Source organism: Lissotriton vulgaris, chromosome 4_1 (assembly GCF_964263255.1).
Source record: "Lissotriton vulgaris chromosome 4_1, aLisVul1.2, whole genome shotgun sequence".
Taxonomy (NCBI): domain Eukaryota; kingdom Metazoa; phylum Chordata; class Amphibia; order Caudata; family Salamandridae; genus Lissotriton; species Lissotriton vulgaris.
The window spans coordinates 2,008,299,236-2,008,320,211 of NC_141691.1; the positions used below are offsets into that span (position 1 = coordinate 2,008,299,236).

Sequence of the window (20,976 nt, forward strand, 5' to 3'; positions counted from 1 at the left end):
CAACTTTACAAATACCGAAAGACAGACTGCCAAAAGGCTTCAATCAGGGGTTCTTTTTCACTGTATGATTTTTATGGCATCCATTTATTAACAGTATAAATCAAAAGATTGAGTGAAAATGTACGAGGGTAAATCTGGCGCTCACTATTCACAAGCTAATATAACAAGCCTCTTTGTAAGTTGCGGTGCTCCAAGGGAAGGAGGAATCACCCTGCCTCCTTGAAATCAGATCTGGAGAATCTTTGTATTAGTCTAAGCCAAGACCCTGAGCACATGCTAGATCATGTTAAAGTCCATTTAGACAAATTAATGCACACAGGTTCCTTCCATATTCTTTATTTTCTTAACTTCTTTTGCCCAACAAGCATGTGGTTCGTCATATAGGGAGTTCCCCACGACTTCTTCAGGGCTACCAGATATAATAAACATGTGGTTGTAGTGTGCATACAACACACCACACCGTAAAGCACCCTGCTTACAGAATGGTGTGTACATCAAGTGGAAACCTAAGCAAGCTCTTCAAAGTACTTGCAGAATTGCACCACGTCCCATATTTCATGATTTGTGTAGCATTAAAATATGAGTGCACTTGCTACTGTGGCAAGGTGATATAGACACACTACACAGATTTAAAGGTGGGTTCAAATAAGTTTGCTTGGGTTTCCACTCATTATACACACCCTTTCACGAATTCTGTAAGCATAATGTATGGTGCCAGAGTCAGGGGTGCTTTACTTGTCGGATGCAATAAGAGTTGTGAATGTTGTCGTCAAATTGGGGCATAAAATGAAGATCTTGTTGTTTGGAACTCCAAAATATGTATGTCACATTATGCACGGCATCTTTTTAACCTAAAACATTTCGGCAAAATGCTGAAATGTAATGGGTGAAAAAGCGAACGGTCAAGATTTTTTCTAAGCTTCTCATAATGTCAATGCCTGTGCAGTGATACTCACGAGTGTTAGGATTTTACAAATCACTCATTACTGGGGACAAAATAACAAAGTGAAACTTCATCTCCACTGTGGGTGGAGACAGGGTTAGTGAACATCAACGTCATAAGGAGAAGGTATCCTATCCCTTCCTTTCACGTACCATTGAAGAGGGAGGCGAGTCAGTGAAGACCCAAGAGCTCTGGAAAACTCTAAACACTTACTAAACAAACATCTCAGAAGAATATGAATTGTCAGTGGTGTCAGCACTACCAGATGGCCGGTGATGATCTTCAGCCAGATTTCAGTGGTAGCTCTCTAAAGGTCCTTCAACTGAGAGATAATTCAGTAGGGTGAATTATCTGTCAGCATACAGAAAATAAAAATGTGTGGTTGTTATATCCTTTCATTAGGTTTCTTTGCTGTTAGATAATCTTATGTAGGCTTGACATCCATTGCTATTAAGACCTAAAAAGAAAGATATTCAAATCATATTCTACCGGTAACAGAATTTTTAGGAAGGCTCTTGGGTGAGAACAATACATCTAAAAGTGAGAGAAGGTGCAGTTTGTGAGAATTTTTCTCAGTCACAATGCCTAAAAGCAAGCAATATATATTACAGGGCTCAAGAAAGGGACGGCGGACTGGACGGTCAGGGTATTTAAACACTTGTTTTCATAAACAATCTCACTCCTTCCCCTGTTTAGGCAGGTTTGAGAGCAGGCATTCTGCCCTAAAGGGGAGTAAAAACAGAACCACTTAACCTGATGCAGCCCAATATCTGAATGCCAACAGAAATGTACAGTGGAGGTAAATACTCAGATTAACATGAACGAGTCTCTCCAAGATAGCTGAAGAGGAACTCCCGAACAAAATACTACCACTCATTCTCTTGTGCGGCACCTGGGTCCAGTGGCACTGGAAGAACACATGACTTACCTTCTGGAACAACGTGCCTGTTGCCACTGAGTTATGTATCACTGTTTTGCCTGTGCTGGTATCCCCTGCCTAAGCCTCAAAAGGGGAAAAGTTGCTGTGGAAACTGCGGAGTAGGCTGGGCTTTGCCTAGAGACCAAGTCTTACTCTACCGTACTCTATTAAACCTTTCTAAGGCCCAGTAAGACTTTACTCCATACAGCCAAGAGATGTCGAAATGCATGTCCATCAAGGGCTGTTGGACATCTGAGGAAAAGCATGTGGAGCAAACCCAGTCATGGTACAGCAGCACTACACTACCAGACAATCAGTGGTACCCAGGCCCAAACACAGAGTACTTTGAGGAGTCTTGCCCATCCAAAAATAAAATGTTGGTCAGATTTCATCTAAGGCAGCTGACATGATGTCAGCCACAATGTCCCACAACATGTGCAAGCACCTACCCAGGAAGCAATGGGTGTTTATGGACCGGTTGGCGAAACTGGAGGAGGGCGACATTTGTTTAACAAATGTCTCTATCAGAGGGAGTAGTGGGAAAGAATTTGGGTTCAGGCACCAAGCTCCCTGGAGTGGGATCCTGAAGGACAAAATCTGGATTTTCAGGGGCAGGTCTAAGCCGCCTCCCCACTTGCATATTCACTGGGGAGCAAGAACCTGGTTTTGTCACAGTACCCACCATGATGTCAGTCAAGGTCTCTATAACCTCTTCAATGCGTCAGACGGCCCCTGGCCGTCCGACGTCACAGAGGGCATGTGTGCCAGATAGCTAGGGGCCATCTGACCTGCGCACATGTCAAATTCCCACCGCAGCGAAGCGGTTAAAGGGTAATACCGCTTCTTAGCTATTTTGTCTAAGGTTAAGGACTTCAGTGAGTACGTTTGTTTTAACCTTAGTGGTAGGTAAAGTGAGGTCTAAAACCTCTGCCTTCCTTCTGATCACAGTGGCGAAGAAGGCAAATTCTGCTATTATACAGCCTAAGTGGGGAATGAGAGGCCAATATCTGCGGATGTAGCCAACCCACTGTAATAAGATCTAACGTGGATCATCCACACTGTGACCTAGAGATGGACGGATCCGAAGTGGAACTGCAAGATGATACCCGACGATGTGCAAGTGAAATGGTAGCAAAAAGTTTTCAGTTCTAGTCCAATGCCAGGGGAAATTTACAAGGTGAGGTTAGAAGTTTCTATTAGAAAAGATCAGCCATGTGGTGTAGTTTGTCTAATGATGCAATAATCCTCCAACCAGCATCCACAGACTGTTTCCAAAAGGTACCAGTTTCTTCACATGGACACATCCAGGTCACAAAATAACCCTATCAACTGAGGAGTCACCAGGGTTCCATACTGTCTGCAGTCATCTTCAAACTTTACATGGAGTCGCTTTGTACTCTTCTCACAGATACCAGAATCAAGATTCACAAATGTCTGATGCATAACTTTACCCGAGTCTCCTCTGCTTCTGACATTCAACGCCTCAGAGACTGCCTGCACAGCATCTAAAGCTGGAAGTCCAGCATCTGCTTGTCGCTCAATGCAACCAAGACAGAATTCCAAAAATAATATACAAGAAACAGTACAAACATGGCTCAATTAAATTAACTGAAAGTTGCTGGCCACAATTTACAACTTTCACCAAATGCAAAGTAATCTGATTCACCATGGGCACCAACAGCGCACTCTCAAAAAACATAGTGTCAAAACAAAAAACAAGAACGGCCTGGTGCCAGCTCCCTCTTCTAGAGAGAGAAACTTCCAGAAACCTACTTTAGAACTGCTGTTCAAGCTCTCAAACTCTTGCATCTGGATGGTGGTAACACCCTGCTTCTTGCCCTTATAGACTCACACTGGCAGCCCTTAAGTGCATCCTCCATTTTACAACACATCCCACCCAGGGTCAGAATAAATGGGATCACATCACCCCCGTCCTAATGGAAGTCCATTGGCTCCTCTTGCCAGCCTGCACCATCTTCAACACCAGCCTCAGCAGTTCCAAAGCTAACAAGACGAGCACAACGCTTAATTTGCGGATAAACACACCATCTGTTGTGGTTTTTGGCACACCTGCAGCCAGGTCAACAACAGAATGAAGACTAAGAAGTGCAAAAAAGACAAAACAAGACCGCTGGCCTTTTCAATCTATGCACCCAGGGTCTGGAACAACAGAACCCATCAGGATTGCCTAAAAGCTACTCCAATTTAAGAAAGTTGAAGAGACACCCCTTTAAAGACCACTACATCACAATGCATTAACCATCCAAAACCCAGCTACCTCTCAGATCATTTGTTGACTTGATGCTCGTCTTTGATCCTGTACAGTGCTCCAATGCCTTTTGGCTATGTTCGGGCTCTAGATGTACTAAATACTTGCACATATACAACTTTAGAGATGGAGAGAGACCATCTTGTTGAACTAGTGCATCTCCTTTAAACTATCTGCTAAGTTTTTTACTGAAGAGAAAGTGTGCAAATGCTACACGGCATCATGGCTGCTTGGCTGCCTCAGCCGGTCAATATGTCCTCATGTAGCATCTTTCAGTCAGCTGGGATTATGCGGATCTTCCTTGGAAGGTGGTTGGTGCAGTTACACAGTAAGAGAGGCAGGTAGGCCTTCTTTATTTCACTAGTTCACACTAACAAGGTGACTAGCCAGGCTTTCCTAGGAACTTCTGGAAAGAGGGAAGCATTTGGTAGACATTTAACCCCTGGTACCGAAGTGTGTCTGAATGTGCACGCTTCCACATGATGAGTCGTGACTGTGAATAAAGTACTGTCTGAGATGCCCAGTACTTAAGCTTCTCTTGTGATTTAGGAGGGCTGTCAGAAAGAACCAGAGGTTTTCATTCAAATGATTGTGGGCTCCTCTAATCCTTGATGACCTATCTGTTGCTGGATAGATTTTCAAGGCTCCTAGCCAACTGTACTATTGCCAACAGAGATGACTACAACAAAGGGAACGGGAGTGAAACAGTGATTTTCACCCAGGAAGGCAAACCTACCAAGCCCATCCACCAAGTAAACAAGTCAGGGCCGAAGAAGGTAAGAGGGAGAGTGTACTTGCACGCTGCAGTGTATGCGAGTGACACCACCAGGACATCACAGAAGAGTCTATAGTTTATTACACAATACATACATGCACTCACTAGTCCATTGTTAACTCAGAGTCTCAAGGTTTCAGCAGACAAGCTTCATACATGTCCCAGACATAATGAAAGCAAATGACCCCAGTTATAAAGACTGGATATTTCACAGGGGAGACTCAACCCCCCGATTTAAATCACCAGGCACACACCATAGGTTGTGTTTAACTAGTGGTAGTCTCTTACACAAAAACAGGGTACACATAGGGTGTCCTTCTGACATCAGAGCACAGCTTGGTTGTCAACACGAAGCAAAGAAAATCTCCAGTGGGTGTGGATGTTTGACAAGCTGACTGAGGAAAAACATGGATCACAAGAAACAAAGAGGCAACGCAGCCAAGCTTCATAAAGTTGTGAAGAGGTTATTGGCTCAAAAACAAATCCTCACCCAACAAGCAAAGGCATACATGTATGGAAGTGGCATATGTATTGCGCAAGCCTACACAAAAGAAGGCAGGTGATTCATGTCACTTCACACCTATGGGGTGCCCAATGTAGAACTGAATTACATGAATACAATACATTTAAAGAGGCTAAAAAACATTCACTCATTTCAAATATGTCATATCAACTCACACAAATGGGACCTTCATTTAGAAACATCCTTGGAGCCCATGTGAAGCCCATGAACTAGCAGCGTTTGCCTAGGAGCTGTACTCCCACACTCTGAGTGACCTTACTGTAGAAATATCAAATGGGTACATGCTGTGATTTTAAGGTTACTAACGACAACATTTGATGAATTGTTTAAGACTTTATTTTTATCCAAATGGCAAACTTCCTAAATATTTAAAGTACACCTTATGGGTCAAGAAGTGCAAGTCCCACAATTCTATATAACCCCCCCCCCCCCAAAGAAACCTGGGTGATCACTTAACATTTGCCAAGAAGTCTGTCTTTTGGACATCATATTGTGCCCATATTTTTACAAGTAAAAAGGCCTGGTTAAGGCTGTCTTAGTAACAACCCCACTTTTACACAATATGCTGGCCCTTTGAAAATCGGCTACACAGTCAACAGAGAAGCAAGGGTTATCTTAATTTAAAACTAAAATTAATTAAATGGTTTGTAGATTTTGTGTCCTTTTAGTGATTGCATTGTACCCACACTGCCTAATGGGTCTCCTTGAAGAGGACACAGAGCAGCATCTGCTCTCATCATCCTATCAATCTTACCTTGCTGCTCTCCACATGGCTCTCTTCTCCGCCTCTAGGGCACGACGCTCTGCCGGGGAAAGGTCCTTTTCCTGGGGGGTCAGCAACTCCGGGCTCTGCATTCTGACTCTATCCTGGTATCGTCGCTCAGCCTTTGCTGTCCTGATAGGAGCACTGGCATCTACACTTCCTGGGTAAACTGGAGTCAGCCTGTGGAAGTCAAGAACACAATTAGTACTACAGTATTGGATATGGGTGGAAGGAGTGTAGGATGGTGTGCTGCTAACCTAGAAACGGGATTAGAATCCGACAGCTGACTAATCACTATGGGAATCTGCACTGCTACCCACAGCGACGCAGCAGGAGTCAGTGCGGGACAATGTGCTGCAACATGAGCAAAGGGTTATCGAATTAGACTGGGAAATGCTCCCTTATCCTACAGCTGACAGAAATAAATGAAAGGCCGTGCAGAGCTACCCGAGACTAGAGGTGAAAAATCATTTGGCATGCTGCTCTGAAACGAAAGAAGACTGGAAAAACAGTGCAAGATCTAGTTCTGGACACTGCACCGCTTCCAAGAGAGGACAGAGGATTCAGTGTGGAGTGTGGTTCGGACTTTTTGTGTCCCAAGAGACGTGCAACTAGAATCAATTGGGAGGGTGTGCTAACAGCTGCATCTGAAGGAAAGCCAGTTTAAACAATGTCATCATACCCAGTCATGGAGTCTGGCCTCTCTGACTTCAAACTCTCATCCAGAGAGTTTCTTTGCGAGTCGCCTTGCCCATCAACTCGTGACATTCTGAAAATAGAGACCATTTCATCCTATTATTTAGCTATTCTTGTAAATTCTAACAACAAAGTCATACAGGAGAAGTATATTGTATCAATGATATTATGAACACATGGACAACCAAAACATCATTAGACGCCTCGGGAAAATTGAATGCAGCAGGGACTACAAAATCATTGGAGAACAAAACTTCTTACCCGGTCAGAGGAGAGGGCTGATTCCTCCCGTCTATCCTCTCAATCTTGTATTCAACTCCCTCTATGTAGACAGTGGACTGACTGCTCATGTCGGCCATTTTCTTCACTGCATCTTCCTCATCCTCCTCGTCCACCTCATGCAGGAGCATCTGCCTCTTCTGTTGCAGTTTCCGAGCTTTAAGAATAAGTGACATATAGTAAGGGAGACAAAACCTGAACAGGACTGCAAATAAAAATGTGTTTAACTACCGAGAGGTCCATACATTTAGGGTAAATGACCGCACTTAAACAGACATGCTTGCAAGCAACAGTGAAAAGAAACACTAACCTCTACAGCAAGAGAAAAAATAATGTAGTCGCATAATCTTGGATAGCACAGACATTCAAAAAACTGATGAGGCATGGCTAAATGCTGAGATTCAATAAAATAGTGGAAAGAGCAAACAAGTCAGCAAAGGCTGACATCCAAAAGGGATAGCACAACCAAGTCTCAGCCCCCCAACTCCTTGATCGCCTGAAAGGGGTAGAAGCAAGCTTGTGGTTAGCATTCATTAGTGAAAATTCATTACTGGCATCTCAAATTATTTACGCCTGTTCCACTACATGCTGGAGTCACTCCTTTTACTTCCAAAAGTCAGGACTCATTCGACCACCATTGAGCCATGAGTTTCTCCTATCATGTCAGAATAAGCTTCACTACGCTCCCCTGCCCACGGCCTGTAATGTGAAATGCAAAGGATCCAATGCTTATCACTAGAATGGTCTGCCTTACTACAGGAGACATCGGGATATCACCTACTCTCAGATCAGACTGCCCCTGTGAGTTAAATGGTCATCCCTCTACATCCTCTCACCTTCTTCTTCCTTCATTTTCTTGAGGTCATCTTCTCCAACAAGGGACACACGTTTCGGTGGCTTCTCAGACGACTGCTGCTTAACATCAATTTCAAAGTATTTCTGCCGCTCACGGAAGGATCGTTGTTCAGGGCTGTCCAAACCTGTTGGAGTTGAAACCTGCAAATGACGCATAAGTATGCTTGTTATTTAGCTGAAAGTAGCACAAGAACTGAAGACTGCATGACTGTCGAGGCAATGTTCCTGCTGCTTGACGAGATTCTCTACAAACATTCTTCAGGAAATATCACAATAGGCATACACAGAAGAGTAATCTGCGATAAATCAGACAATACCTGTAAATCTATCAGCAAAACAACTGTTCTCACCTTAACTTTTATTCTCGCCCACTGAACCGACTCAGATATACTCAGCAAAGAGTGTCGAGGTCAATCTTTGCAGGTATAAATTAAATGTTCTGTGAGGGAGGCCCTACCCCAATAGGAAGAATGGAGACTGTACCAAGGACTTATTAAGTAGCACCATAAACATCATCTCTTGGAAAACATCTGACTCTCCTATATCAAACTAGATTAATCTGCTAATTAAAAAAACACCAGATTTCTGCTGTCACCCAATTTCACCCCCCCCTATTTTATTAATAATATTTGATAAGGCAGCCACTCTTTAACTCCAACATCATAAGGAATCAAGCAGGGTCCCAGGATATATGTAAATTGGCTGTTGCCCTAACAGCAGAATGGTGACTGCCTGGCTAGATGGACAGACTTCCACACTGGGCAAACCAGCCAAGGCTGAAGCTTGATTCATCAGGTACATTTAACACTAATGTCTCACCCTCCTTTCTGGAATTGTGAGAGAGGTTGGGATGTTAAAATCTACAAGTAAATGATTTGCCAGTATTATAGGAAACAAAGGTTTGCCAGTGTGATACCTTATCATATTCAGTAACCGGCAGATGTGGAGAGTGCCATATCTAATTTTAAAATGTATGTGCAACTGATACACCAAAGATTGAAGGCACTAGTAGAACAGTGGATGACACCTGAAGGTATGTTAAAATGTATAGCTGCTCAGTGAGACCTCCAGGTCCTACGGGAGGTATTGTCCAAGACGAATGCCTAGCTGAATCAAATGTGGCTCAGTCTCAATGCGTCCAGGATAAGATTTCTACTCTCATCTTAGCAAAATTAGCAGAAAAAAAAACTAGCCTCGTTCTTAAAATCTACTACTAGGCAACACCATGAATATATCCAGTGATGAACAGAATATTAGGGTCATTCATAAATACATTACCTGAGACAAGACCAAGTTATTACCAATCTACTAACATTCATTTTATTCTCACATGGTCACAAATACTAGGGCACATCCTTTGTTAGAAAGACCCTAATAGCACACAATGAAACTACAAGCTTCAAAACATTTGTCAGCAAAAACATTAATATCTATTCCAAAACAAACATGAAGAGTTACTTCCCCCTCGATGAATCGCCACTGAAATTCCATACCTGGAATAGTCATGCCCACACACAGGATTCCAAAGCACTTTTTTGTAAAGCATTTTAAACTTTTGATGAATGCTGTTTTTTGTGCGTTTTTTTATAATACTTAATTATTTTCAATTATTGTGTAAGGTCGCTTACCTGAAGCTACATTGGCCACATGTCATTTTCTTTTAAATTGTCTACATTGAGACAGTATTGACTTATGAAAGAATGAATAGACTTCTAGGTGGTTGCTTTGCAGATTTACCCAAAGGGGATTTTTCTTACTTAAGTGCTAGATGCAACTCTGCCTATAGTAGAATGGACTTTTGATAAGCCAGACAAAGTTTTGTTCGCTTTCAGGTAGCATAATGAAATGCAGGACCTCACCTGACTAACAGATGGTTAGTCTACCATAACTGTTTGCCCTTATGACAGAATTTTAATACCTTCTTAACGTCTAATGTACAGAGTTATCTATCTACTGAAGTAGGTGATTTATCCCCCCACCCCCAAAAAAGGATGGTAATGAAATGGACAGGTTAACATGGAAGTCGGAGGCGAACTTGGAAAGTAATCCCGGATACATTTGTATGACCACCTTATTCTTAGGGAAGAAAGCATAGGGTTCATCTAAAGCTTTGTGCTGAAGTGATGACACAAGGAAAGCAGCCTTCCACGCAGATGTTGCAAAAAAGGCTTATGATTACATTAGAAGGGTGACTCAAAGATTACATTTGGTGCCCAGGGGAGTAATGGTCTTCTGGCTGGGGAATATACCTTTTTAATTCCCTCCAGAAATTACTGATGCTTGGGACTCAGAAAAAAAGTTTGTGAATTAAATTTTCTATAAGCAGGAGTGCGTGTAAGGTATACATTTAAGGAAGGGTATCCCCGCCCTACGTGATGAAGTGCAGAAGGTAAAGTCTATCAGTTTTTTTTAACCTGGGTGAGATCACGGTTGTTCTGTACTTAGCACTTGCAGAATTTCTTGCTTTTGAAGGATCAGGAAGCTCTGGTGTATACACGTGGCTACATTCAATATGTCCACTCAGTCCTGAGGATGATTTAAATGCTGATATAGTCAATGATGATAAATTGGAAAGCAGATGATTGCCTCAAATGTGTGGAGATCTTGTCTGAATGGCAGCCTTCTGTGTGGTTGCTTCACAGTGAAGTAGGTTCATAAAACACAAATGCTAGGTTAGTTATTGCGTTAGGAGGTTCACAATGGCCTACGAGTAGATTTGAGGACGATAGATTGAAACAGGGATATTGGTACAAAGGCACACAGAAACTTACCCAAGCAATCAACCCAAAAAGTATTCCACTTTGTTTCTGACTAAAACTTTTGGAGCAGGAGCGCCAATTCTGGTTTCCTGTATCCACATAAAGATGTCTATCTGAATAAAGTCCCATTCATAGTAGACGTCCACCAGAATTATATACTTTAGGGTACAATGCAGGTTCTCCTGTAGCCATCTGCTGTGTGAATATGCTCCTGCATTCTGAAAACCAGTGCTTCTTAAGACAAGACCCGGGGTCTTGTACCTCCCTACTCTTTTTGAAATATATTGTTGTATTTTCGTTCTAAACAAGCAGATAGTTTGTCCAGAATGCTGGAGGTATTTGAGAGCTAGATGAAGTGTTTCAGAAGGTTTAAATGGTGTAGGCCATTGTATTTGGAAGGTACGTTCACTGCAACTAAGTAATCTAAATGGGCTCCCCATTCCCATTTGGGAAGCGCCGGATAAAATGGTCTGCATTGTTATGCCTTGTAGGAAGGGGACTCTCTGGAACACATTTTCTGACTGACAGTGTCATAGAATGGATTGTACAGCAACTACAGACAAAATCAGACTATCTTCCCAACTGCTGGAGTGTTGAAACTACTAGTGCTCTAGGCACTGTTGCAGTGGTCTCAGTTGAGAATGAGCATGCAGGACAAGAAAAAAGTAAGATGCCTGTGGACTGTAGCAAATGTTAAATCTGTTGCACAGTGTAAAGCTTTGCCTTTAGAAGACTGGGGAAGGACAGGTAACTCTCTATCAAAGGATATAATTTTGCGAACTGTGTACCAAAAATCACCCCCAGAAGTAGATGGATTGCCCTTGGGTCTATGTTGACTTTCCTGATTTGCATATAGGCAGAGGCAACAAAGAATAAAGGCGTTTTATCTGGAAGCCCGAAAAATGTGCTGGGGGTTTGTGTCTTTGATGATCAAAAGTACTTAGACAAGTGTGAGAAAGTGCCATCTTTCTTGCCTTGGTATACCCCGACTTTTTTCTGAACTGCTGATGTGCTTTGACTGAGTGTGCCTTGGGTTCCTGCCAACCAGGTACCCAGGGCCTGTGTTACTTCTCTAAAACTGTGCTGGAACTAAAATCCCAATTGGCTCTCTGGCCACCTGTCAGCCCCTAGTAAATGGTACCCCAGGTACCCAGGGCATGGTGACCAGAGAAGACCCCTGAGGGCTGTAGCACTTGTTGTGCCACCCTCAGGGGCCCTGTACCCTGGCACCCATACACTGCCTTTGCAGGCTGAGTGCCTAAGTACAGAACTAAACTAAGAGTCGACATGGCACACAACCCTGTGTGCAATGCCCACAGAACCCACTGCCCTAGCATACTTCAGTCACCCCTCTAGCTGGGTGTCCTATGCCAGAGGTGTGGGCACAGGTGCATGAGCCCTGTGCCCCTACAGTACCCAGGGCCATTCCTGGGCACTATAAGTGCAGTGATGCCATTAAGAGTATATGGTGCTGGGAGGTTGTCATTTCGAACTCCACAGCACCATAATGGCTACACTGAAGACTGACAAGTTTGGTACCAAACTTCTCAGCACATTAACCCGCACTGATGCCAGTGTGGAATTTAATGTAAAATGCACCAGAGGGAATCTTAGAGATGCCCTCTGAAATCCTAACCTACAATCCACGTCTGGGCTGAGTGGCTGCAGAGGCTGCCACACAGCAGACATGTTGCTGGACCCCTGGGTGGAGAGCTCCCGCTCTCCTGGGCCTGCAACAATGCACATCCTGGGCGAGGTGCTAGGTCTCCTCCCCCAGGATGGGCAGTGGGAAGCTTCAAAGGCATGCCGCCTCTGTGAGCTTCTCCAGACCATTTGCTGTACCCATCAACTGGCCCCCACCAGTTCTAACCCCCACTCTGGCGGGAAGACTGGCGGGAAAAACTACGTCAGGAAGGGGGGTGTGCCAGCCTGTGCTAACCCCACCCCTCAGGTGGGGGAGACTAGGTGAAGCACGGCCCCGGGCTCCGGCCGTCTTGTAGATGGGGAGCCCTGCCCAATCCCAGCGAGGTTCCTGCCCCCCTCCCACAGGAGAGGAGCAGGCTAGGGGATGTACTCACCCCAGGACAGGGACCCATTGGTCCAGTTCCTTGCCCTACCTGTAACGCCCCCAAAGTCAATATTTAGGGGCTCCCTGAACCTTCCTTCCTCAGATCCAGATACGAAAAGAAAGAAGATCAAGAAGAAGAACACCAGCCGGGCAGCTGCTAAGAGGACGACAAGAACTGACTTGGCCCCAGCCCCACCGGTCTGCCGATCCTGGAACCTGCTTCTGCCTAATCCCAGCGACTCCTGCGGACAGCAACCTTGGGATTACCGGAGGACCTGCCTGCCTTGACCCTCTTAAAGACTGGGACTCCCATCAGCAGAGACTCTGCTGCAACAACCCACCTGGTGCCAACCAGGAAGCTTCGGACCAGCCCACTCTGCACCGGCCGAGCCCGGGCCGGGCCGGGCCCAACTGAACCAAGACCACGAGGACATCCCCCGGCGACTGGGACCCGAAGTCCAGTGCCCAAAGACCCTCCTCGACGAACCAGCCGGCGCCTGCAGACTCAGAACCAGGGGCCACCCCAACCATGACCAGCCGAGGGTAAGCTTTTCGGACACCCAAAGACACCCCTGCACCCGGCGCCCTACAGCGCCCTGTGCCTCCCTTTGGGGTACCTACCTGTGCTCCAAGATCCAAACTTACCCCTCGAAGTACTGGTCGCCCCTGGAGAGTCTCCGTCCCCGAGCCTGCAGTCTTTGTTCCCTTTTGACCTCTCCCATTGGATAACATTGAGCGCCCGACGGCTCAAGAGCACCCTGCACCCGAATGCCGCTGGCTGTGCCACCTTGGTCCTACCCTACTTCCCCCCTTGCCCTGAGCAAGTGACCAGGAGCCCAGCTCCCACAGCCGTGTGGCCAGCAGCCCCCAACCGAAGGCCCCCTTTCCCTCATTGGATATCATTGGGCCTACCTACCTCTGCACCCGACAGGCCCTGCGCTGCTGGGGCGGAACCGACTGCACTTACCTGACCCTGGTGGACTCCTGAGTCTATACCCGGAACCTTAACTTCACCAGCCAAGTACTCACCTGGAAACCGGTAACTCACTTACCTGCCATTGGATAACATTGACCAATTTTGTCTCGAAAATGTTTTAAGTGTGAAGTTTTGAAAACTGCAAATGTTCATATAAAATCAGCCAAAGTCCGAATTACTCTCCTGCAAGCAGGCGAGAAGCAGTACTGTACCTTGCAGCCCAGTACTGAACCACAAAAGTAATCCTTACCGGGTTTACTAATAATCTGTATTTTCTCCATAGGAACCCATTGTCTGCTTTTCTATGAAATTTCTTTTAAGTGCCTACTTTTGAAAACTTGAAATATTCTTTAAAAATCATACGAAATACTGAAACGCAATTACCTACCTGTTTTAAGTTCAGACCCCAGTGCTGGCCCTAGAAGCCCAGTACTGGATTACAAAAGTAACGCGATCATACTTTACCTGAAACCTGAATTTTCTCCCATTGAATAACATTGCCAGATTGTCATTGAAAAGTTTCTAAGTGTGAACTTTTAAAACAGCTTTATATTCATGAAAATTCACCACAGTACCTAAAACGTTTTTGCTAATCTGGTTTCAGCTTAGACCACAGGACTGAATCTAGGATCTAGTCCTGGAACTACTAAAGTAATCTGTATTGTAATCAACTGTACTTTTAAGGTAACAATCCATTGAGCTCAATGCTAAAGTGTGTCTAGACTTCTGTACCTATTGTGCTCACCAACTTTATTGCTTCCTTGCAAAGTAATTACATGAGAGTTCTCATATCTAGTAAAGTATAGTTTTATGCCTGTTGGTTCTAAAAATAAAACAACTATATCTTTGGATATGAAAACCATTGGCCTGGTGTTCAGTCTTTGAGTGTGTGACATCCTTTGCTGACTGAGTGTGTACAACAAATGCTTTGCACTGCCCTCTGGTACTGACTTACTGCTCGACCAAGCTACCACTTTTGAGAGTAAGGTCAGTCCTGACTTTAACCTCTGTTATACCTTTGGGGTTTGTGGACTCTATGCACACTGTACTTTCTTATTGTCCAGTATATATAGAGCCACTTTCTCACACCAAGGGTAAATGAAAATATTTTGTCTCCTCAGATATGCCAAAGAGTTATTAGTGTTGCCTCAAGGCAAAAGGCTAAGACCTTGCTAAGGTAATTATAATTTCTCACCAAGAACTTCCAATGTTTATCCACACCTGGCATGTGGAAGTAAGTGTCCTGAAGATCTATGGTGTACATCCAATCTCCTCAATAAAGCAGAGGATAGATCTGATAAAGTACTACCATCCCAATTACCACTTTCCTTACATTTGTTTGTGGTTTTAACATTGAGAATGTCTCTGAATGTGTGCTTGGTTCACCTCTTTCACACCAGAAAGCAATGGTAACAAATGTGCCTTTGTTATTGGAAGTGATGAACCCTCTCCTTGGTACGCTTTTGAAGAAATATGTTGATCACCTACTGCAGTCTATCTTGATAGTAATAGGTAGACATTTACGGTACTGTCAGTGGAGGAGAACAGAACCTAATAAAGTTGCCACGTTGCACAATACTTTGCACCGATCTTTGTGATTTTTACACTTTGATGTTTGATAAAGTTTTTTCTTACTGGAATGGGTAACAGGAGGTAGGAGGGGGGGGGGGAGAAGAGCTACTGTGTCTCGTGTGGTGAGGTTCATGACTGCAGCTTAGTTGCTCGCCCTCTTTGCCTCTGAATGAACTGCACTTGTGCTGATACGACTGCCTCAGCTGTTTCTGAAGCATGGGCCAATGAGGGGGTATGGCCTGCCTATTTAAAGTGGAGTCTATCATAGCAGTGGAAAAGTGTTTGGGCTTTTTTCTTTACTAGGCCATGTACATTCACTGTCTTCAATTGTAGTCTCCAAGCATTGCATTACTTTATCAGCAGGCGGCACAAGGAAGTGGTGCTTTGGAAATGAAGATTGACAATGCTTTGTTTAGCTTCTAGTTTGAGGCCTGCCAGACTCATCATGGAAGAACACCTTATGGAAAGACCAAGGCTAACATGGCCAGCTAGCTCAGACAGACTTGCAGCAGCATTTATGAACTGAATGGAGACTATTATGCTTCTGTTCAGGATCTTTTTAAATCCTTCTTTTGCTCGTTTGCCAAACCTTCTGTGAACCGCTACACTGGGACTTGTAACTACACATCAGAGCAGCAACATTACTTGTTTTCATTGCTGCGGCTGATGCATTATCACACATTCCTGCCAACTGATTCTAGGTATCTGCTCTCCTTATCAGGAGGATCTGGAGGCTATACTGCTGTGGCATGGTTTCTTTCCAGGTGACAATCACAGATTCTGACAGGAAGATGACCGACGTTTCAAAGGATCACATTATGGAGGGCTGCATTTGTTCTGGAGATGCAAAACCGCCACATTTACAGATAAACAGGATGATGAATAGAATGCTTGAACTGATCTCGGCCACTGGGGGCCGCGTTCCAGTCCTTAGATTTTCACCCCACTAAGGCGTGCTCACCATCTTATTAAAGTTAATAGAAAAATAAAAGAAAATTACTCCATCATTTTCGCACCTGCATATTGACTATGTGTGCAGATACTGAACACCACTGGCACAAAGCATGGCTTTTAACTGATGAGTTCAGCATCGTCAAAAACATTGGCAACGTCAGTAGGTTCCTAAGGCTAGACCAACTGGCTGTTCATGATGTGATCTCTTTGGATCTCCGATGGAGGAGTTTTAGATAAGAACCGAGCTTCCTTAAATGAAGCAATGCCAGTTTTTCAATTACTGAAGGCCGGAGATTATCTAGCAACATTTCCATTGTATCAATTTCTTTTAAAAAGTTTGGAAAAACGCTTGAAACATGTTGATGTTTTTAAATTGTAATTGCTTCTTTTAAGAAAATAGATGTGAGTCAGCCAATATAGCAAGCAGATATAGCACTATACATATATACATAAACACACACACATATATATATATATATATATACACACATTTTAAAATGGCTTTTCTAAAGAAAACATTTAATGTAAATATTTTACAAAAACAGTGGTCTGGGATCCCGGATTTGGGCAGGACTATTCATTGGAGATAACCTTTAAGGAGAAGCATACTTATTAAATGAAGGTGTTAACAGTCTGTACAGCCATTTGATGGTTCTCCTTCACTTTATTTAATACATTACATGTTAATAACACTGCTTTATACATTCAATCAATTGATGTAAAAGCTTTAGAGATCCCAACAATAATCAGAATTGCATAGGAGGCAAGTTACACTCCAGTGATGCTGGTAAACTGTGGAACATATTACAAGAAATCACTGCCATCTTCCCAGTCAATAAATATAGTGAAAGATCGGTTTTCATCTCTCCGCTCAAATACTGTGAGCGCTCAAACGTCCAATCTAGATTTGCCAAGTGCTTTAGAAGAAGCGTACGGATGTTTTAGCTATCTTATCCATTTTATGCAAGACATGTTTACCCAGCCCCAGCTAGGCATTCCTAGGCCTCCATCAGGTGTGTACTTGTTACTCAGCTTCTGGTTTTAACAAAAGGGGAATGCTTGCAGAGGGAGGGGGAAGACAAGAGTGTGAATAGATATATTTAAGCAGGTGCACACTTACCTCGGATGGAGGATTTGGTCGCTCTGGAGTTCTTGGGATGTACACATCCTGCATGGAAAGAACAGACCACCCGGTTGAGTAACCAGCTGATTCTCATGTTATACTTCACCATCATACATCTCACTGAAATATCTGAATCATTTATTACTCCCCAAGCATGTATGCCTCATTCCATGGAATACAGACCCTTCCTTGGCAACCATCACATTAGAAGTGTACACATTTTCCTACATCACTTACCTTTACCATACCCCTCAAGAGAATCGTCTGACTTCTGTTCTCTGCATTCCACAGATTAGAAAGTGCCCACTTAAGTCTAAATTACAGCTAAGAATTTGCTACATCCTTACTCTGATCATTAATCTGCAGAATAAATGAACCCCATCCACTCCCTTCATAAGGAATCAGACACTTCCCTTTACCTCCACAAATCCAAATCATCAAACTATCCCTTCAATAGAATACATAACCTGTTAATATTCTCCACTCCGGCAAATACCCAAGGTATCAGGTACAGCCTTATTTTGTCTGAATTGCTCACCACAGCTTAAGGTACAACCATTGCTCACAATCCTATTCCTTCTAAGGTATCTGCATTACCTCCAGCATAAGACGTTGCTCGTTTCCCTAGTCAGACTTTTCATCTGCTAAGTAGAAGAAAGTTCATTGCCTTCAAACAGCTAAAATACCGAAATGGGCTTGTAAAGTGCAAATGGTACTCAAAGGGCATTCTGGTGCTGAGGGACAGTAACAACTGCAGGGAAGTAATTGTCTTGTAGGAAATACATTTGTAACTTCTTCCTGGTGGTTATGGGTAAAGAATTCCAATGTTTGGAAGCAAAGTATGAGAAGGGCATTGCAGTTATGCATAAAACATGGCATCACCACCTGACTGGCCAAGGTACAGCATAGTGAGTGGGAAGGGAGATATGGAAGGGGCTGGATATTCTGTGTAAATAAGAAATAACCAGTGACATGATGGAGACTCTACACTGTTTGGGTGGTCTTCTGAAAAGAGTCCAATGAGTTGTGCGCTTTAATAGGAGTTGGACAATTGAGGAAGGTGAGGTGGCCACACTCCAATACGTGGTCTTTACAAAAAATAACTTGCCCTGTACAACCTGCTTTCTTGTTTGGTGTTCATTATTATCTTTGACAAATTTTAGAAGGAAAGTTTAGCCACTTGTATGTGATTTTAGGTAGATTTGTGATGTTCACTGAGGTTTTCCAGGGACACGACTAGTAGGAAGTACTAATCGGAAAGTGGGACACTAAAATATATGGATCACATGGCAGGGAGAAATGGGGCAGTCAAATGTAGTTAGGCCTTGGCTTCCTAATCGTAACATTATGTCTTTAAAGCTATTTGATTACCTCATTGGGTTCTTTACATCTGTGGGCCTTCATACCTCAGATGCAAATTTCTTCCTTATTGCTCTTTCCATTCTCCTCTCTCTTCCTTGGACAGTCACGTTTGAAGCATGGCTCAACTGAGGGGCACTCCTCCTACTTAGCTGCCAAACATTGGAATTCCTTACCCATTACCATATGAAATACAACATGCCCATATCCCTTCAGGAAGAAGTTAAAAACTTTGTATTTTCAACAGGCCTATTCCTTACCTGCAGTCACCCTTTGAGTATCAGTTGCCCTTCACAAAACCCAATTCAGTTCAATAGTTTAGCTGTTTAAAGTAGTGACCTTATATTTAACAAATGACAAATCTGGCTAGGAAAAGAAACAACATTGTATGCTGAAGGTGATGCAGATACCATAGAAGGAATCCTTGTGACCAGTGGGCGTGTCTTATTCTGTGGTGAGAGATTCAGACAAAATAAGTGTGACTATAATACCATGAGCACTTGCTGGAGTGCAGACTAGTAACAGGTTTGGGGTTCTGACAAAGTGATGGCTCTGACAAAGTGATGGCTCGCCAACCTAGGACTCAAGCAACTGGTGACCACCCCCACCCACTACGCCGGACACACACTCGACCCCGTCTTCTCATCCAGCAAGGACATCGCCTTCAGCCACGCCACCGGACTCCACTGGATGGACCACAGCTGCGTCCACTTCAGCTTCGCAAGGACCACGATCCACCACCACCACCAGCAACAGGCTGCACGCAGGAACTGGAACAAGATCACAGCCGACCAGTTCGCGTCCTCCCTGAGCATGAACCTTCCCACCAGCACGACGAACCCTAGCCAGGCGGCCACCAACCTCACGAAGTGGATCAGCGACTGCGCAGACGAGCTCGCCCCCCTGAGGACCCCGCCCAGCAGACCCGGTAGCAAGAAAGCCCCATGGTTCACCGACGAAATCAAGAGCTCCAAGAAGAACTGCCGAGCCCTCGAGAGAACCTGGCGCAGAGACCCAACACCGGACAACATGACTGCCCTCAAGCTCGCCACCAGAAAACACCACCAACTCATCCGCGCCACCAAGAAAACTGCATTTAAGGAACGACTGGATAACAACGCCCACAACAGCAAGGAACTCTTCAACATCGTCAAAGAGCTCTCCAACCCCAACGCCGGAAACAACGACATCACCCCTTCGCAAGACCTCTGCAACTCCCTCGCCTACTACTTCCACAACAAGATCGCGGACATACACAACAGCTTCAGCACTCAACCGACGATCACCACGACCGAAACACCGCCCCCCACCACCACCCTCCGCACCTGGACTCCGATCAGCACCGCAGACACAGTCCGCACGATGAACTCCATCCACTCCGGATCTCCGACCGACCCCTGCCCTCACCACGTCTTCAACAAGGCCGACGCTATCATCTCACCCCACCTGCGGGACATCATCAACACCTCCTTCGACACTGCTACCTTCCCGGAGAGCTGGAAGCACGCCGAACTCAGCGCTCTACTCAAGAAGCCATCGGCTGACCCCACCGACCTCAAAAACTACCGCCCCATCTCGCTGCTCCCGTTTCCTGCAAAAGTCATCGAGAAGACCGTCAACAAGCAGCTGGCCGCCTTCCTCGAGACGAACGGATCCCTCGACCCCTCGCAGTCTGGCTTTCTGGCCAACCACAGCACTGAGACCGCCCTTATCGCAGTCACCGATGACATCCGAGCGCTGCTCGACAACGGAGAAACAGCGGCCCTCATCCTCCTCAACCTCTCCGCGGCCTTCGACACTGTCTGCCATCGTACCCTAGTACAACGCCTCAGCAACGTCGGAGTCCAAGAGAAGGCACTGGAGTGGATCATCTCCTTCATCGCCAGAAGGACACAGAGAGTCCGCCTCCCTCCGTTCAGATCAGAAGCCACCGAAGTCATCTGCAGCGTCCCTCAAGGCTCCTCGCTCAGTCCAACCCTCTTCAACATCTACATGAGCCCCCTCGCAGACATCGCACGCCAGCACAACCTCAACATCATCTCCTACGCCGACGACACCCAGCTGATCCTCTCCCTTACCAACGACCCCGCCACCGCCAGAGCCAACCTTCACGAAGGGATGAAAGAGGTAGCCGAATGGATGA

At 44.8% G+C, this 20,976-nt stretch overlaps 1 protein-coding gene across 24 annotated transcripts in view; it reads right to left on the reverse strand.

The window, feature by feature from the left end:
- Positions 1–20,976, reverse strand: part of SCRIB (scribble planar cell polarity protein) — a 668,035-nt gene that overhangs the window by 83,786 nt on the left and 563,273 nt on the right. For all 24 annotated transcript variants that reach the window (XM_086966382.1, XM_086966383.1, XM_086966358.1 and 21 more), the window contains 5 exons: positions 17,472–17,519; positions 8,004–8,163; positions 7,150–7,324; positions 6,875–6,961; positions 6,184–6,372 (listed from right to left, as the gene is read on the reverse strand). In XM_086966382.1, the coding sequence (XP_086822508.1) occupies positions 6,184–6,372; positions 6,875–6,961; positions 7,150–7,324; positions 8,004–8,163; positions 17,472–17,519 (659 nt within the window). The remainder of the gene's footprint in view (positions 1–6,183; positions 6,373–6,874; positions 6,962–7,149; positions 7,325–8,003; positions 8,164–17,471; positions 17,520–20,976) is intronic.